The sequence below is a fragment of the Phaenicophaeus curvirostris genome, chromosome 2, assembly GCF_032191515.1.
Source record: "Phaenicophaeus curvirostris isolate KB17595 chromosome 2, BPBGC_Pcur_1.0, whole genome shotgun sequence".
Taxonomy (NCBI): Eukaryota; Metazoa; Chordata; class Aves; order Cuculiformes; family Cuculidae; genus Phaenicophaeus; species Phaenicophaeus curvirostris.
The window spans coordinates 76,439,411-76,457,539 of NC_091393.1; the positions used below are offsets into that span (position 1 = coordinate 76,439,411).

The following is an 18,129-nucleotide window of genomic DNA, read 5'->3' on the forward strand; positions in this document are numbered from 1 at the left end:
CCATGGACTCCATGATGCCCATCCCGAGGCACACAGGAACCTAGACACCCATCCAAGAGACCTCATGATGCCCATTTCCAGGCACCCCATGACACCCATCCAAGAGACCTCATGATGCCCATTAAGGCTCCTATAATGTAAATAATTGCACCCTTTAACTGGTGTAAAGCAGGTGTCATTTCCTTTCAAATAGGATTTTACACTTTTAAAGCCAAGAAAGCAGAAGAACCAAACCTTGTGTTTCCTGAGCTGTCCAGTCTTTCCGCAATAAATGAAACAAGAAATACCCTGCAGACCACCTGAAACAAGAATGCAAGGAGATAATAAAGTGTTTAGAACACTTATGAAAACAGTTTATCAGATCCTGGTAAGAGATTTTACCTCTTTTCAAGGTAATAGGAAACTTATTTCTTAGATATCCATGTGAGCTGATGAAATCTGCTTCTGAACTGTTGCTGCAAAATTCAAGACAGGTCAGACTTTCCAATAAGAAATAGGGCACATGCTTTCTAAGCATTACAACCAAGATATACTTTTTGCTTCCATATCTTTAAAAGTTAAATGCATCTTCAAATGATTACAGTTATCTTCTTATTCTCAAGTTACTTATCACATGCCTAATAAATCTGTGAGCACCAATCAGTGCATCAAGCTACAAGGTCCCATTTGAAACTCCTAAATTTTTTTTTTATAATGGCAATAAATGATTTTGATTCAGACAGCATAAGTGACTGCAGCTTATAGATATTATGCAGAACTGAGTTTGGAAATAAGACATTTTTATTTCTTTGCTGTAAGATTGCCCTCCTTGATTTTCAAACCATTCTCAGACATTTTGCTGCCAGGCAAAAGGTGGCATGTAAAATAAGCCGTTGGAAGGAAAGGGTATGACTGAGCAAAAAGTATGCACAAAAAAGGCAAAAAGAACTTTTCTCTGGAAGAGAAAGTTTATAACCAAACTCAGAGAGTGGGGAAAAAACCTGGTCTGGGGATTCAAACTATTCTTATCATCCAGTATATGAACTCCACCCTTCCCCAAGGTCCTTCTCTCCTTCTGCCTCCTAAGAAGCCCGTTTACAATCCTTTCTCTGAGTGACTTTGAAGGTGCGAGGAGGGTCATAGCTCTGACTGAGCTCTGTCTGGCAAGGAACCAATTAGTGCCCCTGCACTTAATCCACAAAATTTGCAGCATGACTTCTTTTCACCCACAGACAGAGCATCTGACTCTGAAAACCAAAATTCTGAACCAGTGCTCTTGGGTCCTCCTACAATTGTTTGGTGTCAGCTGGGTGAATCAGATAACAGATATCAAAGGCCCAGTTCTGTCACTTTAAGAAAATATAAGACCACTGTCAGTGCTCTCCAATGAAGAAGCTACTTCTTAGTGTTTAACAGACCCAATATATGAAGTATTAGTGCTAGCTCCTTCGAGCATTTGGATGGGAAAATGATGAAGAGTTGTGTTATTCTAAATGCCTAAAGTGCCTAAATGCATAAAACATTGGGCTTGCTGCATGGCAGAGCTCTCCTTGGCTCATGCATCGGCCTGCATGAGCCAGAAAACAAGCAGTAAAAAAACCTGCATGCTATCTTTTCTGTCATCACATTGAAAGCTGGGGCAAACAGTCATCAGGAAGGGGATGCTGGTACTTGGTAAAGGAGGAAATCAGCCTAGGATGGGTCATGGATAGCCAAAAACATCAGACAGCAGAAAGGACAAAGAAAACTCACAGGTATTTTACAGGACTGACATGTTTAATTGGGTGGCTCTTCCTGAGACATGCTGCCACCCAGGCAGGGGGCTTAGTAGGGGGCTGAGAAGAAGCTTTAGCACCTTGCAGCTTGAGGGAGGAGAACTGATGCTCACAGATTCTCTGGGGAAAAGCTAAGCTTTTTTTAGGTTTTATTCAGGGTTGGCACAGCCTGGAAGTGCAAGAGAGGGGAGAAGGAGTTTAATGGTACTTTAGCCTAGGGGTTTTAGTGGTTTTATACGTGTAGAGGATTTTATGTTCTTCATTCAGGAGCCTAGTACTGCCGGGCACTGTCAAAATATAAACCACCAAGGTAATTCTGTCTTGATAAAGTGACCAGCCAGGAACAGGGAGAGAAGAACAGATCAGTATATTATGTAGGAGTCATGGGCAAGCCACCTGCTTAACCAGTGTCTAACAGCCTGTCTCCAGAAATAGACTACATGAGACAAACTTGGGTGTAAGAGATTCTGCAGTAAATAATTATGGACTAAGCTACAGCTAAGAACTGATCGTTTGTCTCTCATCTGTTTTTGTACTGCCTCACCTGTGGCTGCAGTCTTCATGCATTTTACTTCAAACTTCATTTTCATCCTCCTGAAAAAAGCCTAGCCATAGACCTCTTGAAGGGATATAAATTAGAGCCTAGGTTTCAGTGTGAGCTGAACTCAAAATGGACACAGCTGAAACCTAGAGAGCAGAGTTTAATTTTAGTAGTCCTGCAATGTCACTACATCTCCTAAGTCTGTACTTTCCAGCCTCTCTATGCCCCTCATTTTCCTTCAGCTTACTAGAAGCCACGTGATCGTTTCTAGCAATCTGAAATCCCAAATATCACAATATGCTCTATTTCTTCCCTGTTCAGCTCTCTTCAACAGCCTGGAAAGATACTACCTGAATGGGCTACTTACAGACCTGAATGCTCAGCCTAGGTGCTCACTGGTGACAGAAGGGGAATGAACATGGTTTGGGGAGACACACTAACACCTGTATGAAAACAGCCACAGCAGGATGGCAAATGAAATCCTCTAGCAGATGGATGTCCTGCATCAGGATAGATTAAATACAATTAGACAATCTCACAATCTCCTTTTCAAAGACAGGCACTGCAACACAAGGGTGGTCACGAGGCTGTCCTGCAGCAAGGTGGCTGACAAGGCACACAGTCAAGTGTAGATACAGGGTCAAAGAGAAGAGAGAACGGAGTACCTTGGGAGAGACCTTGGCAACACGAGGACCAAAAAAGCAGGAACAGACCTTGGGACAGATTGTGTGATTAAGTGGAGCTGGAGATAATTGTATTTTAAAGATCTCCTGAGGAATAGGCTCAGAATAGAAGCAGCTGCAGGGCTGGATCTGTAGCTATGTAGATAGCTATCGCCACATTTATTAGCATGGAGAATGAAACAGAGAACTGTGGTCTACATGGGTAAATTTCTTTTTAGCAGGACAGTGTGCTGTTAGACAGATGTGCCAATACTTGCGGTGTAACATTGTCCCACACAGGCTGTTATAAGTCCCAGGCCTATACGAAATGAAAGTGTTGACAGAAATACTGGCCTCCAGAGGTGATTTGTTCACAGCCTGCTGCTTGGGATGATGCAGGAAGCTGGAGAAGAGATAATTTTTTAAACTATCCTCTGGTATCTCAGTTCAGCACCACTGGAGGTTCAACCTAGTTATTCCTTATTCCTGACTGGGTGCTTCCAATTTTTTACAGAGAAGAGACTTGCTACAAGCTGTGATATCCATAAGCAGGATGTCCAACAGCTGCCAGCTAGCTCTCCCCATTCATTCATATGATGATCAGCCAACACGTGTTGAAATCTCCCTTCTGAATAAGTAGATGGTTTTCTATCAAAAGCTCAAGAAAAGTTATCCTTTCCCTTGTTGAGTGCTCTACAGGAACATGCCATCCTTGCAGGATTTCCCTAGGCTGGAGAAGCATTAGAACAGCTGTGGAAATGGGCCCTAAACCTGATTGCCTTAACATTTCCAGCTACTCCCCTTACCTTTTTTTATTAAGTTTTTTAAATGAAACTAGTACAACAGCACAGATGTGGCTGCTGGTGGTAACCAGGCTACTAATATCTTTTGAACAGGTAGGCATACCTAGTAAGCAGAAATACTAACTTGTGGCCATGCCATGCTGTAGGGCTTAATACAGAATTTTCTTTTTTTTTCTCTGAACAAATATGTTCTTCCATTGTTTTGATAGGATTTCCCACCTTAGCTTGGGTATGGCAGACACAGGTTTGTGATGCAGGAAGAGAGATGCAAGATAACTCAGAGGGAGCAAGACACAAGGAAAGATTAATGGCTTTGTACATATGCATGAGTACCAAGAGGGAGAGACAAACAGGGAAAGAGAATACAGGAGCAGGAGGAGCAGAGACAGAGACAGTGTGTAGGGTGTGAAGAGAGGGAACAGGACAAACAGCAGCAGCAGCAGCAGCCTGAACATTGTTTCAATGGCCATCAAGTAAAAAACCCAACTACAGTGCTTCTGACAGTGAGTACCACCTCCTACCATAGCAACCAAGCAATCTCCACATCCTAGGAAGAACCTAAGGCTGCGATGCTGGTGGTGAATTCCCCTATCTTGGGCAAAAGTCCCTATTCACTGCCCTGTCACCCTCTGTCACCACAGGAGCAGACCAGATATTGTGCAAGTCCAGTGAAACATCACCTGGTGTCATAGGTCTTTTCATACCAGATGCAGTCACTTCATTCTTGCCGATGCATACTGCTCACTGGCAGCTGTGAAGATTTTCAGTATCACATTTGTTATTTAAAAACTTTGCTATGCCTACATGAATTGGTTAGATCTGACAATAGATCTGTACATATATGCTGGAGAAAGAAGCAAAAATAAGGAATTTATATACAAAGCTTGTAACGAAGCATCAAATTCTTTTACAAGTATAAAAAGAAGGGAAATGTCTTCCCCTGCCCTTGACAGCCGTGTGCAGCATCACATTCCCCCATCACAGCATCACTGTGAGTTGTCAATCACGAGGACACAGGTCACCCCTTTGACACTTCCGTCCAGCCACAGAGCAGATAAATGTCTTTGCTGGCTGCCCATGCAGGTGTACAAACTAGGAAGTCTTTGGACCCTTTCCTGGAGAACTCTCCTCATTTTCCCACAGACGTTGTGCAGATGCACTGTGCTGCAGTAAATATGAGTTGCATCCAGTGGGCTTTGCAGGCCATGCTTTCAGTGCACCAGATACGTGCACTTGTGCCAGCTTCACACATACAAACCACCTTCTCCCGGGTACTTTGATTTTGGCACTTAACTTCTTGAACTTCTTGCAGTCTGCTTTTCTTTAAAAAGGGATACTCAACTTGCAGCATATGGAGTGCAGGGTTGCTTGCCTGGCTGCTGTAGCCCTTTTTTCCTGGTGCAGTCAAGGGCTAGGTGAAAGGCTCTGGGTGTGAGAGCACTTGCCTTCCTCTTTGCAATAAATTAGCATGGCCAGAAAGTGCTGCAGTAGAATGGAGAAGTCACATTGTGTAGCCCTCTTTGGGGGCCCAAAGCAGGGAGGTGATGTGCCCATCCCAAAAATACAGCAAGCCACTGCTGAGAACGAGTAATGGCTATCAGCACCTACTCCAAAATCATGCTGCCTGGAGGACTTGTGTCACCTCCTGATCACACACGTGAATAAGCTCACGTGTAAGGAGACCCTTCTACTAATTGCAGGTAACAACAGTACTTCACTAATAAACACAGGCAGCTCACATCTCAGAGCTGCTGTCTATAAATTGCCTTCCAAAGCTGGTAAAAATTCCTGGGTAGGGTTTTTCAAGCTTTTGTTTGAAACCAGGAAAGCAGAAAGCTTTTTTCCCTGGAGAACTGATTAGAAATTGGCCTTCACCGACATGGTCTTAATCCAACCTTGACTATTAATAACAGAGTAGGAAAACAAGGCAGTTTGTCCCAGATCCCATTTCGAGGTGTTAAACCGTCGCGTCACTTTAGAAATGGATGTTATTACAGACAAAGCCACAGGGCCAGCTTTTCCCTTGGCCTCCTTAAACCTCTCATGTCCCTGTTAACCACTGCTGGGGGTGTTAATAAAGGAATGAATAAACTCAGCAGGCAACACAAGTGATAGTCTCAGAAATACTAACCAGCTTCAGGAGGCTAATTGTGACAGTAAGGGCTCGAGGATCCCTGCTCAGAAGTCTCTCAGTTTTTTTTAGTGCTTCCCAAGAGTTCACTGATACCTTCCCTTCTCTTATCCTCCTGTTACTCTTTTCTCCATTGCTATGGTTTCCATCTGTGGTATTTCACCGAAATATTTTCAGATTGTTAACCATTGCCCTGTCCTCACGTTCTACCTCCTCCTGTCAACAGCCTTCAAGATGTGCCCTGTAATGTGTCCCTCTGTTGAAATGTTGTTTGTAAAATGTAATAATCCTCCTGAAACACATTTGCAAACCCAAATAATGGCTCATCCTCTCTCTCCTTTACAGGACAGGGATGGTTAGACATACATGATGATCCAGTGTTTCATGCCTGTGCAAGCCCTCAGCTCCAAACCTGAGTGTGGTTTTCAGACCACTTAAACCACTCACATTCTCATCTGTTCTATGAATCCACACATTAATAGACTGTACAGGCCAGACTCACTGCTGAAATCAAAGATAGGTTTGGGAAGCTGGAGGGGTGAGTGCACTTTCAGAAAGTGAAGTCAGGAAGATGCAAGAAGTCTGTTTCCACCTCTTCTCCCAGCTCCAGGACCTTTATATCCCTGACTCGTACACGAACGCTTGCAGCCAGTTTCCCACTCACCTACTCATAAGAAGACTTACTTCTTGCAGGAGCTGACTGTGACTCTGGAACCATCTCTCTACTTGGGTGTGTATTATATGCTATGCAATGTGGGATGTAGAAGAGTCCCAAAGACCTTGAGATAAAGCTTGCCATGCCTACTGCTGCAGGAAAGAAAAGGAGCACTACTGCCTCTGCTATGGTGAATATCATTCCACCAGCAGTAGCTCCACACTGTATAGTCGCTCCCTCTTTCTCCACTACTGGTAGCATCAACAGAGCTGTGCAGAAACAAAATAAGGATCAGCAGCTGGAGTCTCACAAATGTACACACCAGGGACTCTGGTCATGTGGCTTGGTTGTGGCAGCTTCTCTCTCACCCATTCTACTCTCCACTTTTTGTCTCATCTACAACTACAATATTGTTGGATAGCTCAGTTACTCCCTCTTGCAACTGAGCCAAGGTTTCTCCTCCCAGACGGTATCTTGCCAGAAGCATCACCCTAACCACTGCTACACTTCCTAACTCCCGGTCCAAACCCACCTACTTCCCTGGAAACCGTTATTTCACAGCTCGATCATCTGGTTTCTTATCTGCTGCTGTCCTCTCTATGTTCTTCTCAAGTTTCTTCCCCAATTCTGAAACAAAATGGAGTGTCCCGGCTTCAGCATTAGTCTGTTAGAAGTTAAATGCTTTTCAGCTTGACAGAGGGAGATACAGAGGTCCTTTGCTGTGCTTCTAAGGACAATTCAAAACTTCAGCACTCTCCTTACTCACCTTCAAAGAGCATCATTTCTTGCCCTTCTGCATGTACCCCAGCTACTCCAAACTGGAGTTGCAGCTCTCCCCTTGGCGTGAAAGATTCCTTCAGATCCCAGCATTTCTAGCCCAGGGAAAGGAGAGCAGAGCATGCTGCAGTGGCTCTGTAACTGTAGGAGGCAGGACTCAGGACTCTCCAGCAGCCCCTCACACACTCACCTACTCTTCCTCACTCTTAACTCTCTGTCCAAGGCTGCTGGCTGCTGCAGTGGCCTGGGGAGGACCAAGCCACTCAGAACCACTGCTTCCTCCAGACTTTGTTGCTTGTACTCTGCTATCCTCCCCTCAATGCAGCGGGCAAGGTGGGAAATTTTGCGGCTCCCTGGAAAGCTGGAGGGATGGCTCCCAGCCCGGGGTCAGGAGAAGGTATAGATTTAACAGGGTGGGGCAGAAGGTTTAAGGACCACCACACGCACTGGTCAACCCATCATGGGCTCCTGCATGGCGTGGTAGTTGGCGTTGACTGCATAGCATCCTTGCCCACCAGCCTGCCAGCCCAAACGGAGTCTGCCCAGCCATTTGCAGTCAGCAGCTCGGGAAATGCTTCTCAGAGTTGTGGATTTGAAAGGCGAGGGGACTGAGCACAAGTGTGGCAGCTTAGTTTTACAGCATAAAGGAAAGCCGTCAGTGTGCACACAGCAGGGAAAACTGTGCCACCGGTACAACTGTTAACACTTTAAACTTGTTTTATAACAGCGTCAGACAAATTTGAAACAGCTGCTCTGTATGCTCTTCATTTCCAGCGGCAATGTCTTTTTTTTCTTTTTTTTTGACTTGCTGTAAAAGAAATTGTTGGTGCTGCTGTTTACAAAATTACCCAAGCTGCACTTACGGCTTCTAACTTCTGATCTTGCTGTGATCACATAGATGCCATAAACATCAAGATCAGGGTTTTCTCAGCTACTGCTGGTGCCACAGCCCTGAAAACGCTAAACATTGAATACATTATGGAGGGGAGCAGGCAGGGGCACCAAGGGAGAGCTGAAGGCTCCCATTTCACATTCTTTTATGACCTTTTGTCATTGAACTACTGAACACTTTCTCATGCCACTAAGCAATTAAGCCTCCCTGACACCAGAGCTTTTATGATGGAATTACCAGTCCTCTCAGCCATGCTCAGAAACACCGGGTCAGAAGTCAGAGAACTGATAAACCTATTGAGGTGCCTGGAAATACATTCAGCTGCCAAGTCCTGGGCCTGACATCTTCAGAGCAGCAGAGGAAAGAGCAAAAATAGCTTATAGTCAAACAGATCAGCAGGGGCAGGCACCTTCCAGCCTAATGAAGGTTGGACTATTTTATATTGACAGAAGATGAGGGGTTTATTATGTTTGTTTATCCCTGGTGCTGTAGGACTCGGAAGACCTAGGTGCAAGCAAGATCCCTTTGCACTAGGCATTATGAAAACACTGAAGACAAGACAGATAAAGAAAACGGAGGAAATATATAAATATCACTGATATTCTACCTTTCCCTTTAACCACAGTCTTTTGCCCTAAGCTCCTTTTCTAAATGGATGGACATGCACAATTAATCATTTCTTTTTACTCTTTTAATTTATAAACCAAGTAGTTGCAGCAAAGATGATTTGGGATGCCACTGTTAAGCGAATCTGGACGCTGAGACAGAGGAGGCAGGTCTTAGCGGCTGCTAAAGGAGCACCCAAGACATGAACTCTGCAGGAGAGTACAGACTCTGTGTTGTTTGCTATACTGGGAGTTGAGCAATGTGAATGGTATTACTAGATCTGCAGGTGCCTTCTTGTGTGACCTTGAGCAGCTTGTTTCACTTTCCAAGGCTGCTTTCCTCCTAGTAAAATTGCTGTAACAATGCCTACCTTTTTTTTAAAAAAAAAATAAAATTGCTTGGATATCATTTGCCAAAACCAGCTTTCAAAGGCTAAGAATGGTCTTTGTTGAATCTGCTCTCCAGCAGCAGGAAGTACCTAGCACAATGTGAAAATCACTACACATTCATAAATCTCACAGTTTATAATAACAAAGAAGTATTGGCTTGTATAGAACATCTGCAGATTTATTTTTCCCTGATTTCAGTATTAGTCACTGTCACATCTGTATGGGGTCACTACTCACTTTTGTTTTCTAGGCATTCTCTCTCCTTTTATTAAATCATGCCTAATGTTTTGATTATTTTTTATTTTAAAAATTTTATCTGGCATTTTTAGACTTGCCTAGAATGTTTGTTTGATTGCATTCCATTTTCTTGCATTTGTGCTTTTCTCACAGTGCCCCGGATTACATAAGGGGCAGCAAGGGGAAGTAATACATGCATGAAATAAATAAAAGTATTATTAATGGTAATTGCCGCTGGGTTAGTCATATCCTTGCAAATTGCAACTAGCTGTGCTAAGAGTTTTCTCTTTCACCTTGGACCCTCCATCCAACCATTAATTGAAGAGAAATGGCAGTCCCTTAGTCACAGTAGTAACAACAACAGCAATTCCTCATTTCTAAAAATGCCATCCAATAAAGATTAATTTACCAGACTGCCCATGAGATTATTTTTGTTTCCACTTCAGAAAACTAAACTAAGGCATGGAAAGACTTAAAATAACCAGAAGAATGCCAAAGTCCTGACTCAAAATTCCATGCTGTAACTACTTAAACTTGTCCTTTTGTTTTCAAACTTATGTTTTATGTTTTACAGAGACACAGCTATGAAAACCTGCTAATCTACATGACTCATAAGCTGATAATTCACAACTGGTTAATTTTTTTTTTTTTTTTTTGCTTTGTTAACACAACCAATGTTGAGAGCCAACATGAACTCAGCTTGCCTTTAATCTGGAGACTTCCTTCAAGCAGCACAGAAAACTGGAGCTGGATTCATTGAGGCTCAAGCCAGAGGCTAAGGTGTGGGCAGTTCTCTCTTCAGACTGCTTGTGCTGACACCTAAATTAAACTAAATGAATAAGCAAATCTTGAGGCATTCAGCTGGATTCACCTTGCCATGCCAGGTGCATATAAAAAACAAGAGATGCTTTTCAAATGTAAAAAATGAGGTGAACATGCATTGGAAAGCAGGCATTTGAAAGCCTAGAAGTCTTGGTCATGATTCAGACAGACTTTGGCACGGTTCAGTTGCCTTTTCCAACGTTACATCTGTGTTGCTGACTTGCTGCAGGTTAATGTCTTCATAGTCTGCAGCCTATGCTCTGGGCGCTAGCAAATCATTATAACTGTTCACCTTTATTGTTAGCTATGACCATAGCTCAGACGCGTCCCCTCCACTGCCCTGTCCCACACACTCATCTTATTTTTAGTCTCAACACAGGGTTTAACAAGAATGACCTTCCAGAAGAAAAGATTTCACTAAGACTTTCTGCCTACTGGAAAGGAATAAAAAAGGTGATTATTTCAATCAGTTTAAGAGTCTCTCTAACAGATTGGCACCACATGAGTCACTTTTATCATTTCATGGTAATTCAGATCCCAAGATGAGAAGGAAGACGTACAATACTTGTGACATTTTCCACCTGCTCCACTTTGCAGTTGTGCATATGTATCTCAATCAGGCAATCATGTTTATATTAAAACAAACAATCACCAAATGTTCTGATTACATACGGGTACAACCTGTTCTACTATACCTGAAAAAAAGATGCACTTGAGAAACAATGGGTTTTAATTGTTGCTTCTAAATCCAGTGGAGTTTTCCCTGCTCATCCTGAAGTCAGTTCCCTCAAGTAATCCTACAAGAAGTTCCTGCTGACAATGAGCCAGAATTGCCTCAGTGAGAGGTAAAAAAAATCAGACTTCACATTGAAAACTTTTTCCCTGCATGTCCTAAATGTTTCTCCATTTACAGACATCTTTTACTGAAACATCTTAAATGCACTGGTGGCAAATACCTTCCATTTTTGTTTATGATTTTAAACATGAATATACCATTATAATCCCTTCCCATATGAAGGTCAAACTGCAAACACCAGACTTCAAAAGTATTTCAGTAACTGCAGCCTGTATTTCGGTTGTTCTTCTCTGCTTTCTCTGATGCAGAAAGATGCTCAGAGAGCAGCTACAGGGTCACTAGGGTCTCACTAAGGATTACCACCTTTCCCATCAATTCCATGCACTTGGATATACAGAGCTAGAATAACATTAGCTGTTTCTGTTGTCATAAACTGTTGCTCAGTAGTTTTCTTCTGGTAGCACTGTTCTTCCAAGTTAATTTCCTTATCACTAGGTAGGTTCCCCCTCCCCCCCAGGGTATTTACAATTCATATTTGGTTCCCAAGGTTGAAATATGCTTTGCTACATCTGGGTGATATGATGACCTTTTGTGTATGAATATTCACAACGCTATCTAACTAATACCTTGCATATGCTTCCTCTGAGTATGTGCCGTTTATCCGTTTGTCTCTGGGTGCTCATACATCAGTTTAGAAAGCATCCAGGGCTTAGACTCTCCAGATAAAAAGCTGGAAAAAATGTCAGCCAGTATGGGAACTCCTCAGGGAGCTAGAGGCGTGGTTCAACAGGAGGTTGTGATGCCCTGCTCAGAATGGCGTTCATTTTAGATCAGCTGAACCAATTTTCTCCCTGCTTGCCTCTGAAACAGCATTGCACACCAGTATTTCCCTTTGCTGCCATGATGCAATTCAAACCCACACTTTCTGGTGGTTGCAAATGGATGGGTATGATTAGAAGAAACACAACATAAATCAAAACATTAAAGGATTTAGAAAAGCAGCTATAGATTAACACACTCATTTTTCAGGAAATGACACTGAATGTATACATAGTACTTTAAATTTTGTGTTGTTTAAACAAAGTAGGAAATACCACAATTATGCAAAACCAGCGTTGCAAAAGTCATACTTTAATTAAAAAAAACAAAACAAACAAATATATTAATATAAACATATGGCTTGACAGAATCAAAGCACATGCTCCCTCTGCTCCATCCCAGTTTTCAACTGAACTATAATCATAAAGTTCTCCCCTCCCTCCAGATTATTCTTCTTTAGGGCATTTATAGTAGGCAATTAAAGTTGTTCACGTGTCTTCATCATCGTCATGTTCAATATGTATTTGCTTCATGTAATGACATTACCCCTAAACCCATGTTTTTCTTATATTTAACTTTGGAGTGAATTACCACATCATTGTAGGGTTTTAAAAATCTGAACTGCTCAGAAAACTACAATTTTGACATTCTAACACAACTTTACAAGATCATGAAAGGTTTATTTCAAATGACACAATAATACCACAAGCAGGACCACCAGAGAAAATCCTTCTGCATGACATTTGTAATACTCAAAAACTAACTAAACATGAGCTCACTGTCATAGCAATAAGGACACAAACTATCAAATCACCTTTAAAAGCCCAGTATGTACTCCTTATCTGAGGACTTTATAGCCTCCAGTAGTAGTACAGTTGGCCAGCAAATGTGAGAAAATTTTAATTTTCAGTTGACTTACTGGCTTAAATGGCTGAGTTAATGAGGCTGAGGCTATTTTGTCCACGTACTCATTTCTCTTGGTGCTCTCAACAGTACTGCCTCAGTAGCCAGGCTCCTCAGAAAGCTGTGCCAAGAGGAAGCTCTCATGCTTCCACGTGCAGGAGGGTATGCAGCCATGGATAATTGGAAGTGGGCTAGCAGTTGGACCAGTTAATGTGTCAATGAAAACTCTACATATCCCATCTCTGTCATAGCATGTTGGTCTTACACTCAGTAATGTTAGTGCATTCAAAGTTGCTGTTGAGTAAGAGCAGCAACAGGTTGAGCTACTGAAGCACTAATGGCCTGACCGATGCATTAACAGGGAGTCAGGTAATCCTAGACATAACAGTTGAATAAAACAACCGCTATTAGTAAACTCTGCCACAAACCAGTCTCTTCAAAAGAGATCTGTTTACAAGATTTCAATTAAATTCCAACTTTTTATTAAAAAGTTTTAGCCTGTGTGTATATGTATTTTGCTACTACTTTTTTCCTCTGTCGTTAACTAATTTGACATAGAATTCTTCAAGAATATCTTGAATATTGACATATGTTTAAAAAGTCATTGGCAGAATTGTTCACAAAGACCTACCCACTATGGACTCTATTAAGGATGTTTATAATTGTCGATGTTGATAGCCTTGGTTTTAACTGTAAGCAGAAATCAAAGCACAAACAGGTAACAGCACCTTGGAAATGTATCAAAGTTCCACTTTCATTATTGCTACACAGGTATTTTTCTGCATAGCACTTTTCACTCAGATCATAAAGCAATTTCTAGCAGAGGATCAGCAATATTTCTACTTTACAGACAAAACCTTAGGACAGTGAGCACAGGACTTGCTCCAGGCCATTTGTTCAACTTGCACCTAAAGTGCAATCCCCATTACCTAGCCCACAAGTCACTGAATCATAGAATGGTTTGGGTTGGAAGGGAGCTTAAACATCACCCAGTTCCAACCCCGCTGCCATGGGCAGGGGCACCTCCCACCAGACCATGCTGCTCAAGGCCCCATCCAACCTGGCCTTGAAGACTTCCAGAGAGAGGGCATCCACCACAAGTCCAGGTGCTAGAACGTCTCCTTTCCTTCCCATCCGTCAAATGGCAGCAATGCCTGTACGTCTCGCCTGCTGCCCTGCTGGCCACACCTTTCCTCCTGCGGGTCCCTTTCTTTAGGCCAAAACACAAGTGTCGAGGTGGCCTCCCTTCTCCTGGCTTCAGCCAACCCTCAGCCCCGCGTCCTCAGGCCGCGAATGCTGTTCTGGCGCAGGCAGGGAGATTCCCGCGGGCTTTGGACCCCTGACCCATTTTATTTCGCACCGAGGAGCGCCCAGGACGAACGCCTACGCAACGAGAAGACGGAGCGGTGCCCTCTGGGCCCTCCCCGGCCTCCAGACCCTCTGGCAGCGGAGAGGCCTAGCAGAGAAGCAAAGGGAACCGGCGGGGAGCTCGGCCCGGTCCCTCCGTACCGGGTGGGGGAGGCGGCCCCCGGGGACCTCGCTCCGCATCCACCGACTTCCGCGTCGCGGCCCCTCTGCGCATGCGCAGCCAGCGCCGGCGCCCCCGCCCCGCGAGGGCTGCCCCGGCCGTACCACTGTGTGCCTATCGTGTGGGGGGAGGCGGAAGGGGGTATCGGCTCCAGGTACCTCTGAGAAGCCTTAGCCCCCGCCTAAGCTTCGTCATAGAGAACTCTTTCCCTTATCGAGTCCATGGGTGCCTCGGAAGCTTGCTTCTCTCCCAGTTCCCGCTGCCGATATAATCCAATCCCCCCCCGAGGGCGCGCTATGGTATATGCCACTCCCAGCTGATCCGGTGGCTTGGCGAAACCATCCGGCTCAGGACAGGGGGAAGCGAGTCGCCGGAGCGCGCGGGGGGTTGGGGGGGACGCGCATACACGACACGCATTGTTGAGTCACAAAGCCGAGCGGCGGGGGGAACGGCGGTTGCGCGCGCCCCGTCGCGACAGCGGGGTCGCCACCGGCACCGGCGGGCGGGAGGCGCCGCCGAGAGCTCCGCTCTGCCGCGGGCCCGGCCGGCAGGGCGCGGCCGCCCCCGTCCTCCTCCTCCCCTCTCCACCCCCCCCACTCCCTCCCCGCGCCGCGTCCCCAGTGGTCGCGCCCAGGCTCCAGCTGACCGGCCTGGAATCCCGGCCGGGAGCCCCCCCCGCCGCCGCCGCCCCGGCCCCGCCATGGGAGACGCCGGCAGCGAGCGCAGCAAAGCGCCCAGCCTGCCCCCGCGCTGCCCCTGCGGCTTCTGGGGGTGAGCGGGGCCGCCGGGGGGGCCGGGGCTGAGGCGGCGGGGCGGGGGCGGCCGGGGAGGGGGCGTGTGTGTGCGTCCCACTGTCTCCCGGGGGGGAGGCGGCGGTGACCGGGACTGGGGGGGGGGGGGGGGGCGGAGGGCACCGTGTGGCCCCCGTGTTGCCCGGGGGTGGGTGCCGGCCCCGAGGCCTCGGGGACCGGTGGGGTGGGGGGTGGGGTGGGAGGAGGTGGGCTGGTTGGTGGCTTCCCGGTGCAGGCGGGTTTCCCGGAGGGGGCGCCTCCCCGGCCGGGGCCTGCCCGGAGCTCCTCGGCCTGCCTTGGCCCCGGGGGGCTGGCACAGCCCTGCCCCGCACCCGGGAACGGGGCAGCGTAACGAGGGAAGGGGAAAAAAAGGCCAGGGACCAAAATATACTTCTTTCTCCACCTTACGAAGGCAGGGCGGTTCGTAACAGATAAGCTCCTCGTTAGCTGTTGGCGGATTCCCCTTTTGGGAAGAAGGAAGTAGGGTCATTCCTGTTTGCCAAAAGTGAAAAAAAGTAAGCTTGTTCCTTGCTAAACTCCTGTCACCTCCAGGGTCACATCTGCTGAAGATGTTTGCATTCTAGATCGATCGATTTTTAAAACAAAAATTCAGATGTATCATGGCAGATGGTGTATTGGCAGACAGACGTGATCATAAAGCACCTGTAACGTGTATTGCAGAAACATTAGTCCCTAATGTTCTTATTTATGGAAAGTTCAAAGAATCTGTGACTAAATAGACTTTTGAGGGCCCACCTGAGATTTACACTTGTCTGTGGTCGTACCTTCTCTGAATTTATGTCATGCGATTTAAAGTACTCGTGGGGAGGGGAGACTGAGAGGCAAGAGAAGCAATAAGAGTGATTTAGTGATGTCACTGTACGTTTGATTGGTTTGTTGGAGTGGCACGATTTTAAATGAAATCCCATTTTTGAGTTATGACAGAAGTGTAAATTGCAACAAATGCCATAGCCCTGCTGGGAGTGATCTTACAAGATAGACTATAAATATACAGTAAATTTTTTTGTTTACTTTCGTTTTGTTCGGTTCCCACATTTGGGCCTCATGATTTCTGTAATGTAGAGCAAAGCAAGTTGCTGCTATCTCCAATGTAATGTAGTGATTTTTGTAACGTGATACTGATATGGAAGGGGAGTTTAAGGATCTGCTGAATGGTGACAGGAGGCTGCATTTGAGGGCCTGCTTAGTGGTTACAGGAGGCTCTCAAGAACACCCATTGCCTTTCAGGCTGCTGGTTTTATTTTTTTTTGTTTGGTTGGTTTTTTTTAACACACATTGCTCATGCACAAGCAACTGTTGAAAAGGGGTTTTTTTTGCTCTCCCCTCCTCCCTGGGTGTCATCCATGCAGTAGTGTTTCTTATAAGATATTTTTGAAAGACAGAACTATGGGAAAAAGCTCACTTTATCCACCAATACAGTGAATAAATTAATCTGGTTTTCAGTTTCTTTAAGCGTCTGCCAAGTGCCTTTCAGTACACAGTGGCAAACTACATATCCATTTTTTCACTTAAAAAACCTCACCAAAAGCCATCAAAACCCAAAACTCTGCTGTCAGCCTCCAGAGTTCGATGTTTTTTTGTACTCCTCAGTCCTGAAGAAACTTCTGCCATCTTATCCTTAGTTACCTAGGTCTTGCTAGTGCTTGTAGAGATCGGTTGCTAAATCTGTGTAGACCTGCCCTTCTAGGGAAGCTGTGTTGGCAGGGGTCCTTAAGGGGTCACAGTTTCATATCAGCTCTCTGAAGAAAGTAAGTCATGATAGCAAAATGATTTACATGCATCTGAAGTTGGAATTCTGCTGCTCTAGATGTCAATCTGGGTTATCACTAGCAATGTATCTTAAGACAGAGTCTTATCTGTGACTTTCATGTCCTTTTTATATGTCTGTCAAGTCACATTTTGGAATAACAGGGCCATATTTGCACTTTCTCTGCAGGACATTTAAGGCTATGAAAACTGAAACTGAAATTTGTAATTTAATGTAGTAGTTTTCATGAAATTTGTAAATAAAGCAATGTAGAGGAGTAGTGTTGCTTTCTGCTCCCTGGTCCTCTTCAGTCCAGTGGTTGAGAATCCTTTCATGGTTGTTCTTGAGTGAGCCTGAACCATGTAGACAGCAGAACAATTCAATGTCAGTGGGTCAAACGATAGCATCTAGATTTTGCCTAGTATAAAAGACAGTGATTATTTTTTTAATTGATTTTATGTAATGCTTAGTCAGGACTGTTTGCAGTAAGATGCACATTTTCTACAGCAATCCGCAAACATTGAGGGAAATACTGAAAGAAGCATTAAAATAGAAGTAAACTGTGGGTCTCTGGACTAAAATTTGCCTGTTGGTTAAACAATGATAGAAGTAGTTCCCGACATGCATATTGATATTGGTGGCATGCAAAGAGATTACAGGAGAAGATTAGTATGTACTATTGCATTAATGTTGGAGGGTTTCTTCTAAAATGTTTGGTTTTGCATTAGAAATTCAGATCTTGTAGGTTGTAAGAACCTCTAGTGACTTGAAAACTACTAAACTCTTGATGTTTCAAGATCTAAGAGATTGAAAAATGAACAGCTGAAAGAAGGGACTTGAGAGAATACTGTTCAGAACTTCTGAAACAGCCGCTTAAGGTCAGCGGCTAACGTTTGCTTACCTTTTGTTGAAGATCACAGAATCCATCCTTAAATCTTTGGCAGACTTGCCCTTCATTTTAGAATGTCCAGTCTGTCATTTCTGCCCAAGTAAAGTTCACATGCAGCACAGAGATTATCTTTTTATTTTACAAAATCATTGCAGTTACCCAGATAATCTGAACTGGGAAACCTCATCCGTGTTTATGTTGTTTATGAAAAATTCACATGACTTATTGCTTGGAAATATTTTGCTCCTCTTCCTATTTTTATGTCATAAACTCCTGTCAGTTGCAACTATCTCATTTTTTATTGGAATAGTCTTAGTGCACAAAGGTTAGAAAGGTAGCAGTATGCAAATTGGTTTTTTTAGGTTA

The 18,129-nt window shown here is 44.6% G+C and overlaps 1 protein-coding gene across 1 annotated transcript in view; it reads left to right on the plus strand.

Annotated features, from left to right (window-relative positions):
- Positions 1-14,916: 14,916 nt before the first annotated feature.
- Positions 14,917-18,129, plus strand: part of ZFAND3 (zinc finger AN1-type containing 3) — a 149,018-nt gene continuing 145,805 nt past the window's right edge. The window contains exon 1 of the mRNA XM_069852589.1: positions 14,917-15,086. Within this exon, the coding sequence (XP_069708690.1) occupies positions 15,016-15,086 (71 nt within the window). The 5' untranslated portion in view covers positions 14,917-15,015. The remainder of the gene's footprint in view (positions 15,087-18,129) is intronic.